The sequence below is a fragment of the Clarias gariepinus genome, chromosome 6, assembly GCF_024256425.1.
Source record: "Clarias gariepinus isolate MV-2021 ecotype Netherlands chromosome 6, CGAR_prim_01v2, whole genome shotgun sequence".
Classification (NCBI taxonomy): Eukaryota; Metazoa; Chordata; class Actinopteri; order Siluriformes; family Clariidae; genus Clarias; species Clarias gariepinus.
Genome location: NC_071105.1, coordinates 23169481 through 23193625, shown reverse-complemented (window position 1 = coordinate 23193625; position 24145 = coordinate 23169481). Strand labels below are relative to the sequence as shown.

At 38.3% G+C, this 24145-nt stretch overlaps 1 protein-coding gene across 1 annotated transcript in view; it reads right to left on the bottom strand.

The window, feature by feature from the left end:
* Nucleotides 1-24145, bottom strand: part of LOC128526487 (cadherin-22) — a 366248-nt gene that overhangs the window by 226196 nt on the left and 115907 nt on the right. The window contains exon 3 of the mRNA XM_053498379.1: nt 17253-17547. Coding sequence (XP_053354354.1) covers nt 17253-17547 — 295 coding nt within the window. The remainder of the gene's footprint in view (nt 1-17252; nt 17548-24145) is intronic.

Here is a 24145-nt window from a genome sequence, read left to right as displayed (position 1 = left end):
TTTAAAAGGGAACAGATCATTCCTTAAATTCAAAAAATGCTAAGATATTATTGAAACCCATTTAAAGGTTTTTGGTGTGTGTGTGTGTCTATGTGTACCTTCTGTATTTTTGTATTTAATACTTTTTACTTCTAATCACTATTTGTTATTAAAAACCTGTATTTTTACTTACTACATTTTAAAAAGACACTTATTCATTTTACGATGCTTATTTAACAAAATGCACTGATCTTCTAATCTAAACATGTTTAATCTGTTACTCACACCATACATACATCTACATTTAGCTTTGATGACAGCTTGGCACACTCATTACATTATCTCATCAGATTTATGTATCTATATTTATGTACCTAGGTGCCAGAAAAGAGTCTAGATGCATGTCTTCCTGGGACCAAGCGAGTAGTGCTGGAGAGGGAATGTGGTGCTGTGCAAAAGTTCAAGTGACAGAAATATTTCAACATCCACTGTTCAGAGGAAAATTCTTAAGTCAGGCCTTCATGGTCAAATGACAGCAAAGAAACTATCACTTAAAAAAAAAACAAGCTGGCAATGAACACAGATACAATGAACATAAGATCAGTGGGAAAACTGTCCTCTGAGCTAATAAGCCCAAATTTGAGATTTTTTGTTCTAACCTTCATGTCTTTGTTAGACGTGGAGAGGGTAAACTTGTGATGGTGTGGGGATGCTTTGCTGGTGAGACTGTTGGTGACTTAGTCAAAACACATTAAACCAGCATGGCTACCACAGCATTTTGCAACATGTCATCCCATCGGGTTTGCACTTGATGGAACCATCATTTGTTTTCCAACAGGATAAGGACCCCAAACAAACCTCTAGGTTATGTACAAGCCATTGCAGGTTGAAGGGCCCGGTAGGTGTCAGGGTAAAGCCTCAGTGGAAAAGATGCTCAGTCAGATTGCACCCTGGACAATTTGGAGTCCGGACAACCTTGGAGTCTTTGCCTTAGAGTGCATCCTGCTGTAATGTACTAGGTGTTTTGATACCTTTCTATCATAGCTAGAATTGAGCAAGGCCCATTATCTCGTCACCAGTATCTAAACGTTCCCCAGATCTCAGTTCAACTGTACCTGCATGGGATGTGCTTGACAATAAGTTCAATCCATGGAGTCATGCCCCAAGGGATCAGATCTGCCCCTGCAGTACAACGTACAAAAACCTAGGAAGTATCAATATTAATGGATTTAAAACTAGGGCTAATCATTTTTACATGTTTTAATTAAAACTTCACAAATGTTCAATCCATTGTGGCTCAGTTTGTGAGCTTGCCTAATTTCCCATATTGTTTATATTTTCAATGTATCCTCATTTTTCTCATAATATTGCTGACTTACAGCAGGCAGTAAACTCCTTCAAAATCACTTCAGTTTTGTTACTAAGTGACTGTGTATAAACACATATTAACAGAACTCATGCATAAATACAGGGGTATGACTGTAATAATATACTTTTATAATATCAAGATTGGAAAGTCAATAACAAGGTATGGGTTGGTAGATACTTTTGACATTTTGCTTTGGTACATTGATTAGAAGAGAACAAAGGAGACAGAGTAGTGCTGGTGATATCAATGACGGGTTTTCATATTCATACAGATTTCAAAGTTATAACTTACAAACTGAAACTGTTCATTTGTTACTGCTCTATGTCAGAACATTGTAATCCCTTGAGATTAAAAGAAAAGTTGGAAATTATTTTACAAACACTGTGCATTGGATTTACAATAATAATTGTGTGTAGCCATGTGGTTAAGCCACCTGTTAAATTTTAATGGAAAAGACTACTAAAAGCTTCAGAGCATCACTTTGTTTCTAACTAGTGGATCCTCTTCAATATCTGCAAAAAAGCTATTTTTATGCTCTGTTATCTTCTCTTTCTTGCAGTGAAAATGGTAAAAAAGAAATCTGATGATTTCAACATAAATAAATAATCAAATAAAAAGAGCTTTATAGAACTGTACTTACCAATATTCTGAATTATTCTTTTATAAAGTCTATTATATAACACTGCATTAGGGCTTACAGGTGTTTCAACTTGTCTTTTCATGACTAGACTTTGTGGCTTTCATTTAAATAACAGGCTAAACAATGGTAAAGTCTGAAATTATGGTTGTGAAAGCTGAGAGCTGCCAGTTCACACTGAGGTCTACAGGTTTCAGCTCAACTTTGAAACATGAAATTTGATGCATTATAGCTTGTTCAGAAGGGCTGAGGTCATTACCATTTTGCATGGGTTTACTTTGTACTTTTTTTCTCTTTGTGAAAGGACTACATTAATTTTAACGATGTGAGGATGTAAAAGCTGTTTTCCTGAATCATTAAGGGACTGAGGGAAAAAGAGACTCATTTCTTTTGGACTTGACTTTGAAAAACTGCCTAACTGTGCTAACATAATTTTTGCTTGAAATACATGAAACCAAAGGTTATGTTATTTACATGTGTCCAGAAAGAACGTGTCAAGTTTTTATTATTATTATTATTATTATTATTATTATTAATTTTAAATTCAACCAATGCTAAGATATTAATAAAACCCATTTAAAATTATTTGGTATACAGTACATACTCATACTTTTAATAATACAGATTTTTAGAGGAGGGAAGTAAGGAAGTACTGAAATAAATAAGTATTTATTTGATAATGACATTTACTGTATTTCATAATGGCATGGACATGTGGACACTTGATTTAAAACTCAGATTCGATAAATTAATTTGAGTTTACCCTGTTGCCTAAACAAAGCCTAGGCTATAATATTTAACCTCCACTTATTATTCCAACTTAAGTAACCTGGTTTAAGAGTGAGCAGAGAAACATGGGAAGACAGAGTCTTTAGCTTTTTGTAGACTGAAATGCAAGAATTCAATCCCCTCCAAAGGAAATCCACATCTTTGCAAATAATTACTTGGTAATTTCATTACCAGGTACAGAGAACCCCAGGGTGGTACTTTTATTGCAGGTAATATGGCGTATAGTTGGTGTGCACATACATATAAGTCTGTAAAACCAAAATCAATCAACACAAAGAAATACTTGTATTGACAAATCAATAAACCAAAGATTACTATGAAAGTTCTGTAACATTGCAAGTCTAAGATACAGAGATAAAATATAAGTTTCTAAAAGTAATTCACAAAGTATGCTCCATAACTGCATGGTGCATAGTGCAAATCTAGTGCAGCATATATAAAGATCTTCCAAAAATTTAATAGTGTACACAAAGCAAATAAAAATACAAACCTGAATTAAGTATAGATCTTCACGTATATTTCAAAGCTTGCTGTAATGAGTAAATTAAACTGAAATATTTTTTATTCAGTGGCAAATATATTTATAATTTAAAATTGTGATAGCAATCTATTTTAGGTAAAACATTAAAGGGTAAAATGAGCATGAGCATGAGAGAGAATAGGTGAAAATCTTGCACTACAACTGAGTATCCCACAAAAAAAGGGTACTTAGTTATAGTAAAAATTAGGGTGAGCCTAAATCCTTTTTCATTTCTCACCCATTCCGGAGTTTCTCCCCGCACTATAAAACATGGCTAAAAAACATAAAACAACACCCCTGAGTGTAGCTCGGGGTCTGAGTGTGTGCCTGGTGCTGAAAGTCTACGAAGCTGAGTCGTGCGGCCAACGCTAAAAGCGCAATTATTGGCATGCGAGAGGCACGCTGCTATGCGCCAAAGGCACTTTAAAGGTGCAAATGGATTGCTGCCTTTTGATCACAGACAGAACCAGATCGTGACCCTGCCGCTGAAAAGAAAAAGGCTGCAGTGTGTTTTGCATTGAGGCCTCTGTTTCCAGCTGTAAAATCCGCACAGGCGAGGAGTGTCCGAGAGATACCTGCCTGCCACCGTGCCAATGACAGCTGGGAGGGGACAGTTTAGCCAACCACGGGAGGAGCCGACTGAGGAAGCTTGCAGGAGTCCCGGCCCACACGCCCTTTCTGCCACTCTGCCTGCTGCCACCAATCACCTGCCTGTGCCTGCATGCCAGCGGGGCACTTCCTACAGACCTGCGTCTGCCTAAAGACCTTCTTCCTCCTTTTAATCGTTTCCTTCCCCATTATTCACAATAAAATTACCCCTTTTCCGTAAGACCTTGCCTCGTGTCCGTGTTTGTGGTGCCACCCATGCGTCAAACCCATTTAAATTACCCATTACTTCTAACAATATTTTTAATTATTTTAACTTTAAAATGATTCTCATGATTAACAGAGTTAATGTAAATAAATGTGCTTCACACACAAAAGAGCACATGCATACAATAATTTAAGCAGTAACAAGTGACAATTATGCCAGAACCAAAAAATTAGTTTTTGTTATAATTTCAGCCACTGGCACAAAATATGGCAAAAGTTATTCCTAATGGTTTCAGAATATCTTGCTATAATTTTATCTAAACCATAGTCACAACACCTCCCATTCTGCCCAAGCCACCCTACCTCCAAAGTCTTCCGTTTACATGTGCGGCTCTAGGGTAAAAACCCTTTTGTAAAAATCCCTTTTTGACATTGTCAGGTTAAAAACATATTTCACAACACTCAAGTTTAAATTTACAGTCTTTTGCTGCATTATACAAGAAGGACTAAATTAAGCAGACTAAATTATCTCCAAACAAATGTAACTTATTTTGGCTCCTCAAAAAGGCCTAATAGAGTAAGCAGAAGAGATAGGGGTAACAATACTGAGAGTGGCAAGGGAAAATAAATATGCTGTGGGCTTGTCTGTGATTATGCTTTTATTATTATAGGAGAGCAGTGGCTGCCGCAGTAATAAAACACAGCAGTGCTCATGCTTAGCCACTAGCTGTGATTAAATCTCATATTGCCACAGATCACTCGGTTTACACATCTGTAGGGTTCATTACAAAAGTGCTGCTGCTGGGGCTACATTATTAAATTAACTTTATCTGTCATGTGACAATTAGGATGATTTGCTGGGATCACTGAATAATGGTCAGCTAGAATCTTTGTAGCAGTAATTGGTTCAAAAGCAATGTAGTTCTTTTTTTATCACAAAGCCTTTGTTTGAGGAACCATCACAAATTGGGTAAATAGTGGATAGAACAGTGTAGGACTCCCAAGCTAGAAAATGTTTCATTTGATTTACAAATAGGGTTGTAAAAGAAAGTCACTTCCTCCCTTTTTGTTTCATTTACTTTACAAATAAATCTTGGAAATATCAAATATTGATTGTGCGATAGCATTTAGGGGAAAAAAAAGTCATGTTCAGTCCTTTTCACTGTCTGACACATTGTGCTACTGTTGTTCAACAATAAAAAAATATAAATAGAAATTATATATAATATATACACCTCTGCTTTGGATCATGAGTTTTTCCTTTTTCTTCTAAATTCTTTTCTATTCCTATTATTCTGGTACAAGTTGATCTTGGTGTCAACAGTCCAATAGAATCAAACAACATCCAATCTGCCTTTCTGTTTTCCAGTTTACCTTCATTTGCATAGACACCTCTTTGGACCTCCAGCTAAGAGGTCGAGTGCACAGCTACCAAATGCAAATATAAGAAATATAACATATTCTTTATTACTCATGGAACAACAAGGACTAATGAGTCCACATATAGTCAAGTGTTTATAAAAAGGCTGAAATTCCTATGTTAATTTGATACTTTTGTCACACCCCTTGAATTAAAGAGTGTTTAATTTTCAGTTAAATATAATGGTGTATATATGTACTAGGGTTAGGGTTAGGGTTAGGTGTGTAGTGGTGTAGACATATGTATGTAATTGAATGTTTGTTTCATCCCACTATTATATACTTCTACTGTCTTTATTCATTGTGCACTGTCACTTTTCAGAACCACTTGCAATAATAGTTATATTATTGTATTCTATTGTTTTTTATTTTATCTATTTTGCACTATTCTATTGTTGTTATTATTATTTAATGTACTTATTGTATACTGATTATTATTATTATTATTATTATTATTATTATTATTATGTCCTTTTTTTCTTGTTCCTTGGCTGCATTGAGCATGTTTGCGACAAAAGAATTCTAAGATAAGAGAAAGTATCTCTTATCTTATCTTATCTTTTTCTAGACCATTAAGTAATTTCCTGTAATAATTACTGTGATTTTTTTTTGCAACTAATTATGAATCTGTCAAACCTATCAAATGAATTACAAATGCTTGTAATGCTTGGCCAAATAAAAATACTTCAAATTATCCTTACTAACATGAGGGTTTCTTGGGCCACACAGCTGTTTAGTCCCTATCTTGTAAGTTCTCATTATAGTATTATGCATGTGAAAATGTTTTTAGTTTCACTACTAACTACAGCTGTAATGTATCAGGGTTGCACTGGTGGATCCAAGTTAGGCAAGCAAGAAATAATCCCACCCAGACGTCACAGTTAGTGCAGAGGCTAACGGGGGTGGGGGGCAAAGGGCATGCAACCAACCTACAGATCTGAGAGACATGGAATGTGGGATTAACTAAAGGCAGGGCCAGTCAGACAGAGCATGGGTTAATGATGCGGGTGTTTGTGAATGGACTAATGAATTTTGGTGAGAGCTTTTTGAATGTGGTCTTGAGTGGAAGGTCATGTGCAAATAGCATAACACTTTAGTCAAAGTGGTACCTGGGGCAGCTGAATGGTGGTGGTTGGCCTTATGCTGGAAAGTGCTAAATGAGTGTTGCAATTGGGTGCGTGCATGTTGCTATGTCCTTGTGCAGCAATGAACATGAGCTTTAGGAGGCTTTCAGGAGACAATTTGTTCTATTTTTTGTGACATACATCACAATCTGCATCAAAGTTCTTGATGTCCTTCTTGATGGTGGGCCACTAGAAGTGTTGGTGTATCAGAAATGGTGCACAAACCTTGGGTCGCCTTGCCAGGTGGCAAGCCATTTTGGGACTTTGTGCCCAGTCCAAAACCTGAGAAGGGACTGGGATTGGGATGTAGAGTAACTCAGGTGGGTCATTACTTGGGCCTGGCTCCTGTTCAATGGTCTGTAAAACTAAGTTCTCTGTGTCCAATTGGGAAGTGCCATGAGACAGTGAGATGGAAGGATAGTCTCTATGGTGGGCATGTCCTAAGGGGTGGAGAACTACTGAGAGGGTATCAGGTTTGGCGTTTTTGGAAGCTGGGCAATAAGACTGTGTGGAAACGTGAAAAGAACAGTGACCAACATGCCTAATGTGAATATAGTCTTTTCACAGTTCTTAAGTATTCAAGGTTCTTTTTCGTTGGTCTAGACTAAAAAAGGGTTCCCCACCTCCAAGCCAGTGTCTCCACTCCCTGAGAGCGAGCTTGACTGCCAATAATTCATGGTCACAGCTGTGAGTTGAAAAAAGAAGAAGCAAGGGTGGAGCTTGTTTTTTTTTGGGTGAGCTCTGAGGAAGAATGGCCCCAACTCCTTTCTCAGAAGCACCAACCTCAACCATGAACTGAAGGGAGGGGTCCAGGAAGGTAAGGATTGGTGACATGGTGAATCAATGCTTGAGCTTGTTAAAAGCTTTTTCTGCCCGGGGGTTCTATTTGAACAGAGTTTTAGTAGGATCTAATTTGGTGGAAAAACAGGTGTCCTGGAGGGAGTGGTCATCAAATGGAGTGGAGAACAGTTCTGTGATCTCATTCAGTTTTCTGTAATCAATGCATAGTTTGATGGACTCGTCTTTTTCTCCACCAAAAAAAAATATTCTGCGGCGGCTTGAGAGGGAAAAGGACTGTTTGGCTCCAGAGTCCACTAGGGAATACTTGACATGGGTTTGGTTTCCATGAGTTAAGTTTACAGTAAACATGATGGCTTATCTGAGGAAAAAGTGGGTCCAGGGCTCCCACAGTTTCACACGACATGGCCGGTTTGTCCGAGTAAAAGCAAGCTACATCATCCCTTTAATGATGCGTGTGCGATCTACCTGGAAAGGTTCAGGGGAAAACTTAGGGTAGCCTGAGGTGATAACCAGTGGGAGTTTAATTTAATAAGTCCTTGCAGTTCAGATGGGAGATCTCAGGCTAAGAACCCATCCAAAGTTGAATCAGAGAATCACTTTTTTAGTTGAAAATGCCTGCTCGTCCCAGCCACAAGAGGCAGCCATAGTCCGAAAATCGATTGCATACTCCAAGACAGAGACGGATTCCTGGCATAACTTGAGTAGTTGGTTCATTGTTTGATGCCCCCTAAAGAGGAGATTGCAGGAGATGCCAATGCATTCAGCGGGATGTAAAAATTGCTCATAGTAATGAAGCAGGTGGGGATTGAAGGTAGAGAGTTGAGAGAAAGTGCGGGATCCAGGGATGTGGTCGATAAACAGTTCCGAATGACAATTTTAGAAAAAACCGAGGCGTGAGGCGAAAGCAAGGTCCATGGGCAACACCGGGATGCTGCGCTTATTGTGGCGGGGGACTTTAACAGTGCCAACCTCAAACGCGCAGCGCCGAACTTTTATCAGCACATCACCTGCCCCACCAGGGGCGAAAGGACACTGGATCATTGTTATACAACGGTCAAGGACGGCTACAAGGCACAATCTCGTCCACCGTTTGGTAAATCCGACCACGCCGCCATCTTCCTCATGCCAAAATACAAACAAAGGCTGAAACAGAAAGTTCCGGTTCAGAGAAAGGTCGCGCGCTGGACGGACCAATCGGTGGAAAGGACGCACTCAATGACGCAGAATGGCGTCGGGGACATGGAACCATACAAGGCTGCGTCATACAGCGTCCGGAAGGCGGTGAAAGAGGCGAAGCAGCGCTACGGGAGGAAACTAGAGTCACAGCTCCAACAGAGTGACTCTAGGAGCCTGTGGCAGGGACTAAGGACAATAACGGATTATAAAGCACCAACAACTGGTATAACGAACGCGGACGTGACTCTGGCAGACGAGCTGAACACTTTCTATGCTCGCTTCGAGGCTGCAGCTAAAGACGCTAGCGATGCTAATGCTAGCGGCGCTAACGGCTGCAGACAGGAAGACACTGCCAGCACCGGAAGCGCGTTCATCATCACCGAGCACGACGTGAGGAGAGCCTTCAAGAGAGTGAACACCAGGAAAGCAGCAGGACCAGACGGCATCTCAGGCCGTATTCTCAGAGCCTGCGCAGACCAGCTAGCACCTGTGTTCACTAAGATATTCAACATCTCTTTATCTCAGTCGGTGATCCCCACATGCTTCAAGAGTCCATCATTGTTTCTGTCCCAAAGAAACCTCATCCTGCTTCCCTCAATGATTATCGCCCTGTAGCCCTCACCTCAGTAGTGATGAAGTGCTTTAAACGCCTGGTCAGAGACTTTATCATTTCATCACTACCAGACACAATGGACCCACTACAGTTTGCATACCGTCCAAACCGTTCCACGGACGATGCAATCTATTTGAAAATGCTCTTCATCGACTACAGCTCTGCATTTAATACCATAATTCTCTCCACACTTACCACAAAGCTGGAGCACCTGGGACTCAGCTCATCCATGTGTCAGTGGATCTCCAATTTTCTGACTGGCAGACCACAGGCAGTAAGGATGGGCGGACATGTCTCAGCCTCCATCACTCTCAGCACAGGAGCCCCCCAGGGTTGTGTTCTGAGCCCCCTGCTGTACTCTCTGTACACCTATGACTGCTTGGCCACTACCAACTCCAACTCCACTCCATCATGTTTGCTGACGACACTGTGAGACGGCCTACCTGGAGGAGGTTGGAAATCTGGAGAACTGGTGCCAGAGAAACAATCTCCTCCTGACGTCAGCAGGACAAAGGAGCTGATAGTGGACTTCGGTACAAAGCAGGTGAGGAATTACCAGACCCCCATCATCAACACGAGCCCAGTGGAGAGAGTGGACAGCTTCAGATACCTTGGTGTTCACATCACGCAGGACCTGGCATGGTCCTGTCACATCAACACCGTGGTAAAAAAGGCCCGGCAGCTTGAGGTACTTTAGACTGCCCTCCAAGGTGCTCAGGAATTTCTACTCCTGCACCATAGAGAGCGTCCTGACGGGAAACATCACGACCTGGTTCGGGAACAGCACCATGCAGGACAGACGAGCTCTACAGAGGGTGGTGCGATTAGCTGAGCGCATCATCCGCACCGAGCTCCCTGACCTGCACTCAATCTACGCCAAGCGGTGCTGGACCAAGGCCAGGAAGATCGTGAAGGACCTCAGCCACCCTAACAATGGACTGTTCTTTCTGTTGTGGTCTGGGAAGCGATTCCGCTCCCTGAGGGCCAACACAGAGAGACTGAGGAGGAGCTTCTTTCCGCAGGCGATAAGGTCTCTCAATCAATACACCACCACACAAGACTAATACCATCTTTTTGAAACTCCACGGCACAAATTACTTTAAATATTGCACAAATCACTTTAAATAAGACACTTTACAAAGTCACTTTTTATGCATACTTGTACACCATAGCCTTTTAAATATTTTAAATCTGTTGACAAATTTCTATTTTCTTTTTTATACTTTTATACTTGATATATTGATATTTTGCTTTTTTATAGATATCCTGTTCTTATTTGTAAAGTTTATTTTACTATTACTTTGTACAGTACATTTGCACTAGTTAATCTTATTTTCTAACGTAATTCTCTTATTACAGTATATTTTACTTTGTAAAGCATATTTTACTAGTTAATTTTATTTTTAAAGTATTTCTTTCATTTCTTATTTTACTTTGTACAGCATATTTTACTAGTTAATTTTATTTTTAAAGTATTTCTTTCATTCCTATTATTTCTTATGTATAAGCTTTTACTATTCTTTTCCTTTAAGGTCACTAGCAGTCGTATAAGCATTTCACTGCATATCGTACTGTGTATGACTGTGTATGTGACAAATAAAATTTTTATTTTTATTTTTTTAATTTTTTTGGAACGGGGCAAGGTCAAGAACCAGGAGACAAAATGAGAAAGAGAGCTGAAATATTGGCCATGGTGTGCACACGCTAAAAGGCAGAAGAAGTGATTAAGAACAGGTGAGCAGGGAGTGTTAAAGGAGGGAGTAAAAAGTATGGAGCCATGTGTATTATGGAACTGGAGTGCACATCAAGTGATCATGAAAGATTGTTGGACAAGGCTATGGCTTCTATGCATTTTTTACAATGCAATTTCACAAATTGTTTAGGTGATTCACAATCATGGTCATCATCATTTCGTTCCGACAACAATTATTCCACAAAGTTCATGGTTTACCACTAACCGTCCAGGTTTTAAAAATAAGTTGCACAGTTTATATCCTAATTCCAATAATTTTAGCGCTCCCCTTAGTTTTTTACTTTGCAGGTCAATAATTTGACTAATATTTACATACAACATATGCAGTTGTTGTATACTGTAGGTTGGTTAAGGTTACAGAAAATGCTAATTTTATTTGGGGCTGTTTGTCCAAAAACATTTAGTTTATAAAAAGATTATTATTGTCAGGAACACTACTCAGACAAACCAGACCAGTTTATTGGTTTTAAGGGGCCTGACATGTGCCAAAGAAATGTTACCCAAACCATTACACCACCACCCTCAGCCTGGACTGTTGACAAAATGCAGATTTGGTCGTTTGACTTACTCGCTGTTGACAAGTTGATAGGTTTATAGATATAATGATATATTGCACGCAATGGTGGATTTGGCTACAGACACAGACATACTGTAAATCCGTTCAGCAGCACAAACACCACTGATCAAAAAGTAGTACAAGTTGCCTGCTCCCTGGTCATATTGATGACCAGCAAAAATGCTGTCTCAGGTAAAGACCAAGCTTGCATAAACTTTGGACATGTTCAACACCTCTAAGACCTAGTTACAAAGCTTTCCACTTGCCTGCATAAAATGTGTAAATGCTGCCTCCATACTCACAAGACTGGCTGAACCTACACATTTGAGCAACCCAGGTTTACTTGCAAAAATCATACCCATAATTTATTGTTTGTGGTGCCACAGGGCAACTGAAAGTCTGGTTTGATATTTAGCATGCACAGCCTGTAAATTTCATAATTGGAACAATAGTTTGGAATGGGTCTTTAAACATACTAGTTTAATAGACTGTTTGGATATAGTGCAGCACTTACAGCAGTTTTTTTATTTCTTGGAAAACTTATTTTAAGCTCATGAACTAAAAATTAATAGTATAAATGTCTATTTTGTGTGTTTATTTACTCGATACATATCTCTATTAACTAGCACAATTTTGTGTGTTTTTTCTGATATGGCCAACCATGCTGGTGCTGCACTCAAATTACTACATTTACACAGCCACCTGAACTACTTACCACTAACTAGATGTGGTATTGAATGGACTGTAAGTTGGTAACAAACAATGGTTTGTTTAGTATTTTGGGATGATTTATGGATAATGAAAGTGTCAAACAAAACAAATTTAACAGTAACAGCTCCAAAGAGGAAGATCACTTGACCTCCTGCACAGCGAACCTGGGCCTGACCATGGTAATGCAATATTGCCTTTCAACTAGACAGAGTGATTGGAAAAACAGGACTACATGGCACTTTAGCAAAAATAAAAAGTTAGGGTATACAATACAGTGGTGTGAAAAACTATTTGCCCCCTTCCTGATTTCTTATTCTTTTGCATGTTTGTCACACAAAATGTTTCTGATCATCAAACACATTTAACTATTAGTCAAAGATAATATAATTGAACAAAAAATGCAGTTTTTAAATGATGGTTTTTATTATTTAGGGAGAAAAAAAATCCAAACCTACATGGCCCTGTGTGAAAAAGTGATTGCCCCCCTTGTTAAAAAATAACTTAACTGTAGTTTATCATACCTGAGTTCAATTTCTGTAGTCACCCCCAGGCCTGATTACTGCCACATGTGTTTCAATCAAGAAATCACTTAAATAGAAGCTACCTGACACAGAGAAGTAGACCAAAAGCACCTCAAAAGCTAGACATCATGCCAAGATCCAAAGAAATTCAGGAACAAATGAGATCAAAAGTAATTGAGATCTATCAGTCTGGTAAAGGTTATAAAGCCATTTCTAAAGCTTTGGGCCTCCAGCGAACCACAGTGAGAGCCAATATCCACAAATGGCAAAAACATGGAACAGTGGTGAACCTTCCCAGGAGTGGGCGGCCGACCAAAATTACCCCAAGAGCGCAGAGACAACTCATCCGAGAGGCCACAAAAGACCCCAGGACAACATCTAAAGAACTGCAGGCCTCACTTGCCTCAATTAAGGTCAGTGTTCATGACTCCACCATAAGAAAGAGACTGGGCAAAAACGGCCTGCATGGCAGATTTCCAAGGCGCAAACCACTTAAGCAAAAAGAACATTAAGGCTCGTCTCAATTTTGCTAAAAAACATCTCAATGATTGCCAAGACTTTTGGGAAAATACCTTGTGGACCGACGAGACAAAAGTTGAACTTTTTGGAAGGTGCGTGTCCCGTTACATCTGGCGTAAAAGTAACACAGCATTTCAGAAAAAGAACATCATACCAACAGTAAAATATGGTGGTGGTAGTGTGATGGTCTGGGGTTGTTTTGCTGCTTCAGGACCTGGAAGGCTTGCTGTGATAGATGGAACCATGAATTCTACTGTCTACCAAAAAATCCTGAAGGAGAATGTCCGGCCATCTGTTCGTCAACTCAAGCTGAAGTGATCTTGGGTGCTGCAGCAGGACAATGACCCATAACACACCAGCAAATCCACCTCTGAATGGCTGAAGAAAAACAAAATGAAGACTTTGGAGTGGCCTAGTCAACATCCTGACCTGAAACCTATTGAGATGTTGTGGCATGACCTTAAAAAGGCGATTCATGCTAGAAAACCCTCAAATAAAGCTGAATTACAACAATTCTGCGAAGACGAGTGGGCCAAAATTCCTCCAGAGCGCTGTAAAAGACTCGTTGCAAGTTATAGCAAACGCTTGATTGCATTTATTGCTGCTAAGGGTGGCCCAACCAGTTATTAGGTTCAGGGGGCAATTACTTTTTCACACAGGGCCATGTAGGTTTGGATTTTTTTTCTCACTAAATAATAAAACCCATCATTTAAAAACTGCATTTTGTGTTTACTTGTGTTATCTTTGACTAATAGTTAAATGTGTTTGATGATCAGAAACATTTTGTGTGACAAACATGCAAAAGAATAAGAAATCAGGAAGGGGGCAAATAGTTTTTCACACCACTGTATATTTCGCTCTGTGATTTTGTTTTTTGTTGGCTCCGAATACGCAAACAAACTTCTTTTGTGATTCTTTTGTTGTTATTCATCATGTATTCATGGTACTAACTGCTTGCAGTATGAATTGTAGAATGTTGTTCTCAGTAACCCTAGTATTGACCCTGCTGCCATGAACTATATGTATGCATGTGCATGAGACTTGGGAAGTCATGCGGCACGCCGGAAAATATGTCTCTCCTGAAAGCTCCTGTGTAATTCAACCCTTCATTTTAACCCACATTTTTTGCTGATAGTATGCCAGAACACCAATCTACCATCAACTGTTTGAGTTATTGAGTTACTGAGTCAAAAGCTCAAAGAACATAAATTCAAAGGGAAAAACAGACTTAGAATATAAGTTGGGCAAAATGTCAGTGAATTAGAAAAAGGGCTAAGTAAGCAAATATTAAATCTGAAGCTTATACAAACTAAATCCAAAAACAGCAAATAACAGAACAAAGCTTGTAATTATTGCTGGCACAAAGCAGGAGCAGACTTTACACAAAAAAAACTGTGGTTTGCTGTGGGGATATGAAGCTTGCCAGTAATTGTGAATACTGTAGGTGTGGTGAATTAGAAAATCCAGTGACAGTTAGCTGGGTTGCTGGTTGTGTAATGATGCAGGTACCTGGCTTTGTTCACTGTTGAGCTGAGGATTTTTTAAAAACTGTGAGAAAATATTATGTCACTATAATGTAACTTGTGAAACTATTTGTATTGGTATAATAAAATGAATGGACAAGCACTACCTGAATCTCTGCTTGACTAGTAGGGCTGGACGAGAATATTCGAATATTCGGAGGGATGGCGTTTGATTTTTTATTTTGAGATTCGAATATTCGGGAAAAGAAAAAAAATAGAATTTAACCCGTGACATCAATCCCTGCAAAACGGTCCTCATTCGCGCTTAAGGCCTTGTTCACACGGGCGTTAAAATCGAGCGTTTTTCTTGCGTTTGTAGCGTCCGGTAAGCGCGGATCAAGCGGCGAGTGTTTTCTACACATAGGAGTCAATGAGACTGTTCACACGGGCTTTGCTGACGTGCGTTTGTCCGGCTGCGCGTTTATACGGCATTAAAAAAAACGTTGCATGCAGCTTTTTCTTGGCGTTCAAAATCCAACGAACGCAAGGAAACCGCTTCTAGTTCGTTTTCTGCGCGTTCATTTTACGCTTCGGAGGACCGGATATATCCCATGATCCTACATGCTATACATAGGGAAATGCGGAAAAGGGCAAAATAAAAAAAATCATTGTTGAAAAACTTACGCGGAAATTTTCATTTCTTCATAAACCACAAAAAAAGACTTCCTTTAATCCGACGTTGTGCAGTCAGAGAGTGAACACGGTAGCAGCGGGCTTTCATATCCAGTTCCCGACACACTGCCCCCACAGGTTAACACACAAACTACATTTTGGGCTGCAGGCTGACGTTAGACAGAGACAAACGAACGCCGGTGTAGAAGTCAATCAAGCGCCACTACAAAATGCAACATAAACGTCTAGGACGTTCAGAGCAAGTTCGTTTATCCAAAAACTTAACGCCCGTGTGAAGGCCTAAATGACTAGCCCTTGCGGCAAACTTGTGTCATGCACAGTACCAGGACCAGGAAGTATAAAAGGAGACAAGACATCGCTCAGTCTTTGAGTTCGCCCATGTCGCTTCGGACGCTTTCGCCGATTCGTGAGTACTAACTTTCTTGGGTTTGCTTTCAGATTGAGTGTGTGTTAATAGGACCAAGGTTAAATTGTGTTTATCTCTTGCTCCCCATTCGAGAGAGTCCTTAAAACAATCGCATGATTATCCTGCCCACTCGTGTTACTCCGCGTTTGGGTTTGCCATCCTCGCTACAAAGGCTAACTGCTAAAGCTACGTCTTCTGGTCTACTTAGGTTAGTTCATGACAACTTGCTTGTATCCATATCACGCAAAAATGCGACTTTGCACTACCTTGCGTCCGCAGCAGTTGGATGAACGGTTCTCAACATAAAAATGCAACAGACAGACACACACAGAAAGATTCCTGCCTTTATTAGAAATAAGAATATATTCAGCCCCCTCCCACAGAAGCTTCGAATATTTGATGTTGATCAATACCGAATACTCAAAGCTCAAAAAATGGTATTCGGACCAGCCCTATTGACTAGAGATGCTGGAGATGAAAGAAGGATGTTACTGAAGTATATTCTCTTAATTTTTCAGGTGCGGACAAAGTGTCAAAGTAAACTGTTTTTGTTTCTGCTTTGTGTCCAAGCAACTAGAAAAGCAAACCACTACATAGCATTATGTTATGAAACATATCCATTCATCTTGGAATGTTAAGGTAAAGTGAGGCAACTATTCTTCTTTCTGTCTGACTGGGCTATCAGTCTGCCTTGCTTTGACAGTGAGGTGTGACCTTTTCATGGAGACGCTAGCATTGACGACATTAACAATTGCTCTGCAAGAGAGCAAAACATTAAATGCTAACAAAGCATTGATGTTATCTCATTAGACTTGCTGCTCAGTATAATGTATAAAACATGAACAGTGTATTGAGTTAATGTGAGAGGTGGAGAAACAAGGGGGAGGAGAAGTGAAGATGGCACAAACATTAACTACTCTTCCTCCCTCACTTTGTCTCTCTCCTTCTGCTTTGGAAAAAATGCTGCCTCTGGCTCAGCTTCTGCTATGCTGAGGAAGCAGGAATTAATTCCAATCAGTAGGTTTACTGATGTAGAGAACAGGAGAACTGTAACCCGCCCCTATTTTATTATAATAAAATAAACAAATAACAAATAGCATACAGTAGAAAATTGAAAAGCAGAATCCCATGAATAAATGTAGGATGTCTGTAAAAACAGACACAAGAGCATGTCTACAATAAAACTTTCCTCAGCATAACTGAGCACATTTTCAATTGTTGAAACAACAGTAAGGAATTACTGAAGCAAACATTCTTTCAGACTAACAATTATATACTGTTTTCTATGTATGTGAACATAATAAATATTAGAGTTTTAAAATTGTAATTTTAGTATTTTAGTATGAAACCACTTTGGTCTTAACATTGGCTAAGAATTTTTTTCTCTTACCGATGGGAGACAGCTCAGCCACACTTCCGATGTATGGCCCTTCCAGGAATTTGGGCTCACTGTCATTGATATCCTGGACCTTGATGACAAACTCTGACTCAGGTTCAAGTGGGGCATCACTTTGGCGGTCTCGAGCCTGTGCACGTAATGTGTAGAAGGCTTTCTCCTCACGGTCTAACCTTTCAGTGGCATGAATGTCCCCTGTGACCTCATCAATGATAAAGATTGTCCCTGCGCCTTCACCAGATATAGTGTACTTGATGGAGCCATCACCTTCATCTGAGTCTGAGTGGATCTGCCAATAAAAAGTGAAATTAGTATAAGAAAACGCTTACAAATCTCAGATCACTACAAACTGTTTGTAAAAGAGAACATATAATGTAAAAATAAATAAAATGATAAGAATAAAAATTAAATAAAGATTTTGTCTTGGTTCTATTCCCGGCCAGGCTCGATTCCCGTCTCTGTGTGCATGGAGTTTGCATGTTCTCCCTGTGCTTGGTGGGTTTTCCCACTCTTGGTGGGTGGGTGAGAGAGTGAGTGAGTGAGTGAGTGAAAAAGATTTCCCAAGGGCACACAGATCAACCCACTTTTAAAAAAATAGTTATTTAAAAAATTATAACACAGATACCTGTGCATTCATTTTTAGCATTTCCTCCAAAAATCAGTGTTTATAAAAGTATATACAGTAGGTAATCTGAAAAAAGAAAATAAAAACTATTCTTTCAATTTCCCCTAACCCTACTAAAAGTAAGACTAAACATGTGAATTTAAGAGCAAACTTCAAAAGACCCTTTTTAAATCTGCCAGAATGTTCCCCCTAATGTCACTGAAAGCCATTTTCCTTGATCTAGCACCCAATACAACTATCAGCCATTTCTTTCTCCCTCTCTGTCTCTTCATTATTATTCACCTTCTATTGCAGCTTCCAGTTTCTCAATAGACATGGATGAAGAGCTAAAATTTTCTCTTCCATATTAAATATTTCATAAATCCTTAATTAAATATAGGATTCTATCACCCCATGAGGTTTTTTCATTAAGTATTTGTCTAAAATCTGCAAGCAAAATCCTCTACTGTATATTACATTTCTTTGTCTTATATCTCACTCTGTCTCTTACTATGGAGAATCTTCCTCAAGTCAAACAAAATGACACTTTGAAAATATATGATTTTTGTTGCATGAATATTTTAGCAGTTAAAAGGAATCTTTAATTTCTGAAAATAAGGCATATAAAAATATGAAGAAGACAAAAAAGATACTTCTGTATAAAATAAAACAGCAGAAAATTTTTCACTTATTAAACCTTTTGTTAATATTGATTTAATTACTGTAAGTTGACGCATACATTTACAATAAGCCTTAAAAAGCTAGATAAGAGCCTCCGAGTGGTGTGGTGGTGTGCTCGCCCTGTCATCTGGAGATCGCTAGTTCAATTCCCGGGTCATGCTGTAACGACTCGCAGCTGGACTTCTGGAGAGAGCTGATTGGCCAAGCTCTCTTAGAAGGTAGGGATGAGTGGAACTTTGCGCTCAAATCAGTCACGGCTCTACAGCCAGCCCAGGCGTCTGTGAGCTCACTCAAGCAGAGAAAGAGGATAGTGCTGTCCTCCGAGTGTGTTACGCCAATTGTGCAAATACCTAAGTAATTGTGCAAAAAGCAGCATGAAAGTAAAAATGAAAATTATTCTGAATGTAATGCAAAATATGCAAATGAGAGAGTTAGACATGATGTATATAGCAGAAAAGCCTTATCCGAGATCTCCCCATCCACATTCCCATGGCCCTGTAGTTGAAGAGCTGAATGACTCTGGAGACAAGGGATTTCCTACAGTAAGTATGTCAGTTGATCAGCTTTGTGACAGAAGTCTTCTACAGAACACACTCTTCAGTTTGTAGGAAACTATGTGCAGTGGTTGGTTGGAGTAGGAAATGATAAACAGCATTTTGTTTATGTCCAACTCACCACCACTTAATCCGGGAAACTCCAGCTCCAATCAAACCACTGAACCAGATCTCCTGACCACCTTGTCCAATTACGTGGCATCCCTGCTTTTGAGACTACCACACTACTGCATAAAAAATTCCACTGGCAATGGAGGAGCAGGAGCTTATTTCAGATGTTAAAAGACCCTAGTCCCTTCAGAAAGAAAAGGTCGAAATAATGAGTTTCCAACAATCTCTTTTATAAAAGAAAATTATTTAACACTTCAATGTTATCTTCTGATATATGTATGTTCAAGGATTCTGTTTTCTATTATCTCTTATGATTTATAAAGAATAATATTTATTACATTACACCTTATACAGCTGAGATACTAGTCAGTTTGAATATTTAGTAGGCATGCCTAAGCTGAGCTTGCTACTATAAGAAATCAGTAGGATATTTTGGGGCTACCAAATAAAGGAATTTGGATTTTATAAGTAAAAGTGTGATTAATCTAAAAAAGAAACGTGTCATAAACTGTATATCACTGGTGCAATGTGCTTTGACTTTAATTTATTTGTTAGTGTTGAAGTCTGCCACATTCTGAAGTTGCACATCTCAAAAAGATTAGATTAATACATTTCGTAAGGAATACAATTAAAACTGTAGATATCAGTGATCAAATGGTTTAATTTGGAACATGAGCCAATGGACACCCTAAACATGGCTAGGAATATTACCTGGGCATGCTGATAAATTATATTCACTGGCCCCTTATCCTCCCATGTATAAAAGTAACCAACATTGAATCAAGTCATACAAGTAAAAATGTCATTGCTATTAAGGACTGGAAATATATAAGTCTCATTGATGAATACATTTTGGTGGTACATGTAAAAATGGTGGAAGAATTGCATGAAGTGTCCACCATGCTACAATTCACTTTCTGGCTGGCATTGGCACCAAACTGGGGAAGAGGCTTACACGCACAAACATATGCACAGACACACAGGATGCATGATAGACATGGTATTTCAGTTAATTTTTTTATTGAATCCTTTATTAGTCACATATACATTACTGCACAGTGAAATTCTTTGTTTGCATATCCCAGCATAGCTGGGGTCCGAGCGCAGGGTCAGCCATGATACAGTTTTTGGCCAAATGTTTTGTTTATGTCCTTCTGTCCTAATTAAAGTGACAAAGGTAATATAAAGGTAACATGTTAACAAAATCTCAGAAACCTTTAACGGGAATCTAGTTTCTGCTGGATCTGGGATTTGGACATTTATGGGTAAAGGTCCTTATGATAGAAAAATGATAATGTGCACTGTTTGGGGAAAAATATTTCATAATATAGAATGCGCTGTGTAATTTTTCACTAAATCTCTTTTTTGCAAGTGACAAAAGGGGCTGCACCTTAAACTGCAACTTCTCACAAAAAAATACAGGCCTCCCTAAATAGTAATGACAGCAGTGGTGTACTGGCATACTAATTACTACTGAGTAGGGTAGTGTATGATTTGGCACACATCCCAAGTATTTAGGACTGACATGAGGTAATTATCTGCTACTGTCTATCATGTGCTCGATATTACACAAAGTTATGAGAATTTTAAAATTTACATTTCACAGAATATCAGATTTTGGCTAGCAAACTAACATCATCTGGCTAGACTATTCTGTTTGCTGGTTGCACTCTGCTCTTATCTCTCAGTCTTCTAGTCAATCCCTGTTAAAATAAGAATTTTAATGTTGCGTAACTGTACTCATGCTGTGAGAAAATAAGAAATTATAGAAACAAACTGCATTAATGACCCTTTGGATTTTTTTAAGGTATTTAGCTTGGTATGGGTGGGACTTGGTAGCTGATTACTAGGCTTCTCATCTACCATGTAGCTGTTTTGAGTCCAATACCCAGCCACTGAATAGAGAACATGTTCAGCGCTGGTCCTCAAATGGGATTAAAAATGGGAGGGTTGTGTCACCAGGGGCTTCTGGCATTAAACCTGTGCCAAGGCAAATGTATGGATCGAATTGTCTGCTGTGGTAACCCCTTGTTGGAAGCAAATGAAAAAAAATAAACCCATCAACAATCCATCTTGCAATTTGCATTTCTCATTAACAAAAAATGGTATGAAAAAGCAATGTGGCAAAATAAAGATAAAAACATTTGAAAAAGGTTCATAGTGTTTGGTTTATTTAAATCTTTGTGAGTATTCTGTCTATGCTGTAAAATTTGTTATCCGACTTAAATTGTATTGTCTATTATACGTAATTAATGTAGCTGACACAAACCATGTAGCACCCAAATCTTTAGATTTGTATGATGCTGATTTTTATTTTTCTAAGACTACAGCATGATGAGGTTTGACATATCTGAGCTGCTGTATTTGACTAAAAACACCTGCCAACCTAACTGTAAATTACTATTACAGGCTTGTCAGGATGACTCAGTAACTCAGGAGCATTATGTGTGTTTCTTTCGCTCCTGGTTCCATAATGCAGGCTTTAAATCAGAATCAGCATATAAGAATGCGCAAAAATAAGTTTGCTCAGGCTACAATAAGAATCTGTCGGCAATAAATCCTCTTAAGAAAATCTGGAAAACTCTATTTATATTTATTATCTGCATGTTTAAAAGATATGTTTCATCAACAACATGCTCAACATCTTAAGTAGAAGATGGGGTAGGGCTTGTGTTACATAGCCCTTATACTCTATAATGTACATAACCAACAGTCAGTTCATATACTGTAGGGGTCATCAATTAAATTTGAACTGGAGCCATATTCTCTTGGAACAAATTCTGTTTGGTCCAGACTATTCTAAACACTGTGTTGCACCCGAAAAAAAAAAAGAATTAAAAAAAATCACAAAGCAAAGGCAGGCACATTCAACTGTTCAGAAATGTAACTCTTGATTGCTCTTAAACTCTTAATCATCACATTCTGTGTCAACAATGCTAATTAAATGGATTAAGTTAATTATTTACAACTAAAAATGGCATTTCATAATTAAAAAAAAAAAACAGCTGGCTAAAAATGTCATAATCGATTAGTTGAGAACTATAAAAACACGACCTGGCACATCACTTTAATTAAACTAATGAATTTGATAGAAATTATGGTGCATCTTACAATACCATCCAGCTTACCGCTTACCTAAAATTGTTAGGTAAGCAACTAGTGTTTTCATGTGAGTTATACAGTATTGGCAGGAATGAGAGAAACTGTCATGACATGAATGTTGATTTAAAAAAAAAGTAAATAGCAAAGACAATTAATTTATGCTTAGTTACACAAGTGGATATTTATTTTCCTTTTAATTTGAATTTGTCTTGTCAGAAATAAAAAAGAAAAAAGAAATAAGCAAATTAATAAATAATCAAGTAAAAAAAATAAGTGTTAGTTGTCCTAATGTATTTATAGCAAGTACCATCATTCAGTGGATTATCATAACATTACACTAATTAAAACTGTGAATATTGGTGGAAAGTGATGCAGCAATTCCAAGCTCAAGATCGTGAGCTCATATCTTGATGATGCTCTCTACAAGAGCAAAATACATGTCTCAAAGGATTATTAGGTGTTGGATTGGGAAGAACTGGCTGGTAGGTAAGAAATGGCCAAGACTAAAATATCAAGGTGAGGAAAAATTCTTTTTAAAAACAATATAAGACATGGGTTGTATATTACTTCAACTAAATGATGATCTTGGATATACTATATAGACAGTTAGGACAATTCTTATTTTTGGAGGATTATCTTTAACATTGTCACTTCACTGTATATTACATTACATTTCATGAACTTACACAAGATATATTTTTTTACTTTAATGTTTATAGATATTTGATGCTTATCTTTAAGGTTAACACAAATAAAAAGATGTAAAACAGCTGCAGTCAGTTTGTTATATTTCCCCAAAAAAGTGTCGGATAGACTTGCAAATAGAAATACACTGATATTCAATAGGACTTTTTCATAGCATATGTGTTACATGTAGAATAAAGCCTGGTTTCTACCTCCTTATATCATTGAGCATGATAGGGAAAAATTACATATGCATTTTTATATAGACTACACCAGTGCTGAGGTCACATCCCAAGAGTCTCAGTCTGTTGAAGACAGAAAATATAGGTGCAATAAAGGAAAAGTGTATGGTTTCCCCAGTGAAAAAAAAATACACTTTAGTGTATTACAAATATATTGAAATCCTCGATAGTACATTGCAAATATACTAACAAAAAATTGTACCATCAGTTAATATATAAAAAGTATACTAACATCATGCTTTTACCAAATTTTGGAATTAAATTTTTAATATACTTAAAAATAATTGTATTATAGTACACTTTTCAAAAATATATTATTGGAAAATATACTTTAAGTGAAAGGTTGGTCTAATTTCCAAAGTATACTTATTTAAACTTGTTTTTCAATGTATTTTTGGTATATTTTTTAAAAAATATGCTCGAAATAATCATTGTACAAATGTACAGAAAGTATACATTAGAAAACAATTTTTAATATTCGGTAGTTTCAGTATATTATCAGTTAAATTTAAATGTACTTATATTTAGTGTACTACTCTCTCGTGCTTTTAGACTCGTTTCTTCACGCTGAATCTCTCTCGCGCGCGCGATGTTAAACTCGTTTTTGTGCGCTGAAAATAATTTTTTCCTGTTCCAGATAATTTATGTTTGCACTCTCTCACTCTTCTGTGCGCTCACAGAATAAAGTGACACACTGCAGCGGTGTGATATCTTTGTATCTATTCCAGCCAACCATAGACTAGTATTCGGCGCCCCACCAGCCAATTGTTTGTAGGCGGGCAGATTCGGAAAGTCCGCTCTCTGATTGGCTCCCCAGTCCTCCACTTCTAGTTTGAATTAACGGCTGGAAGCTGCATCATCGCGTGCGTTAGTTCGTATCGTTATTATTTTATTTTCATCGACATAAGG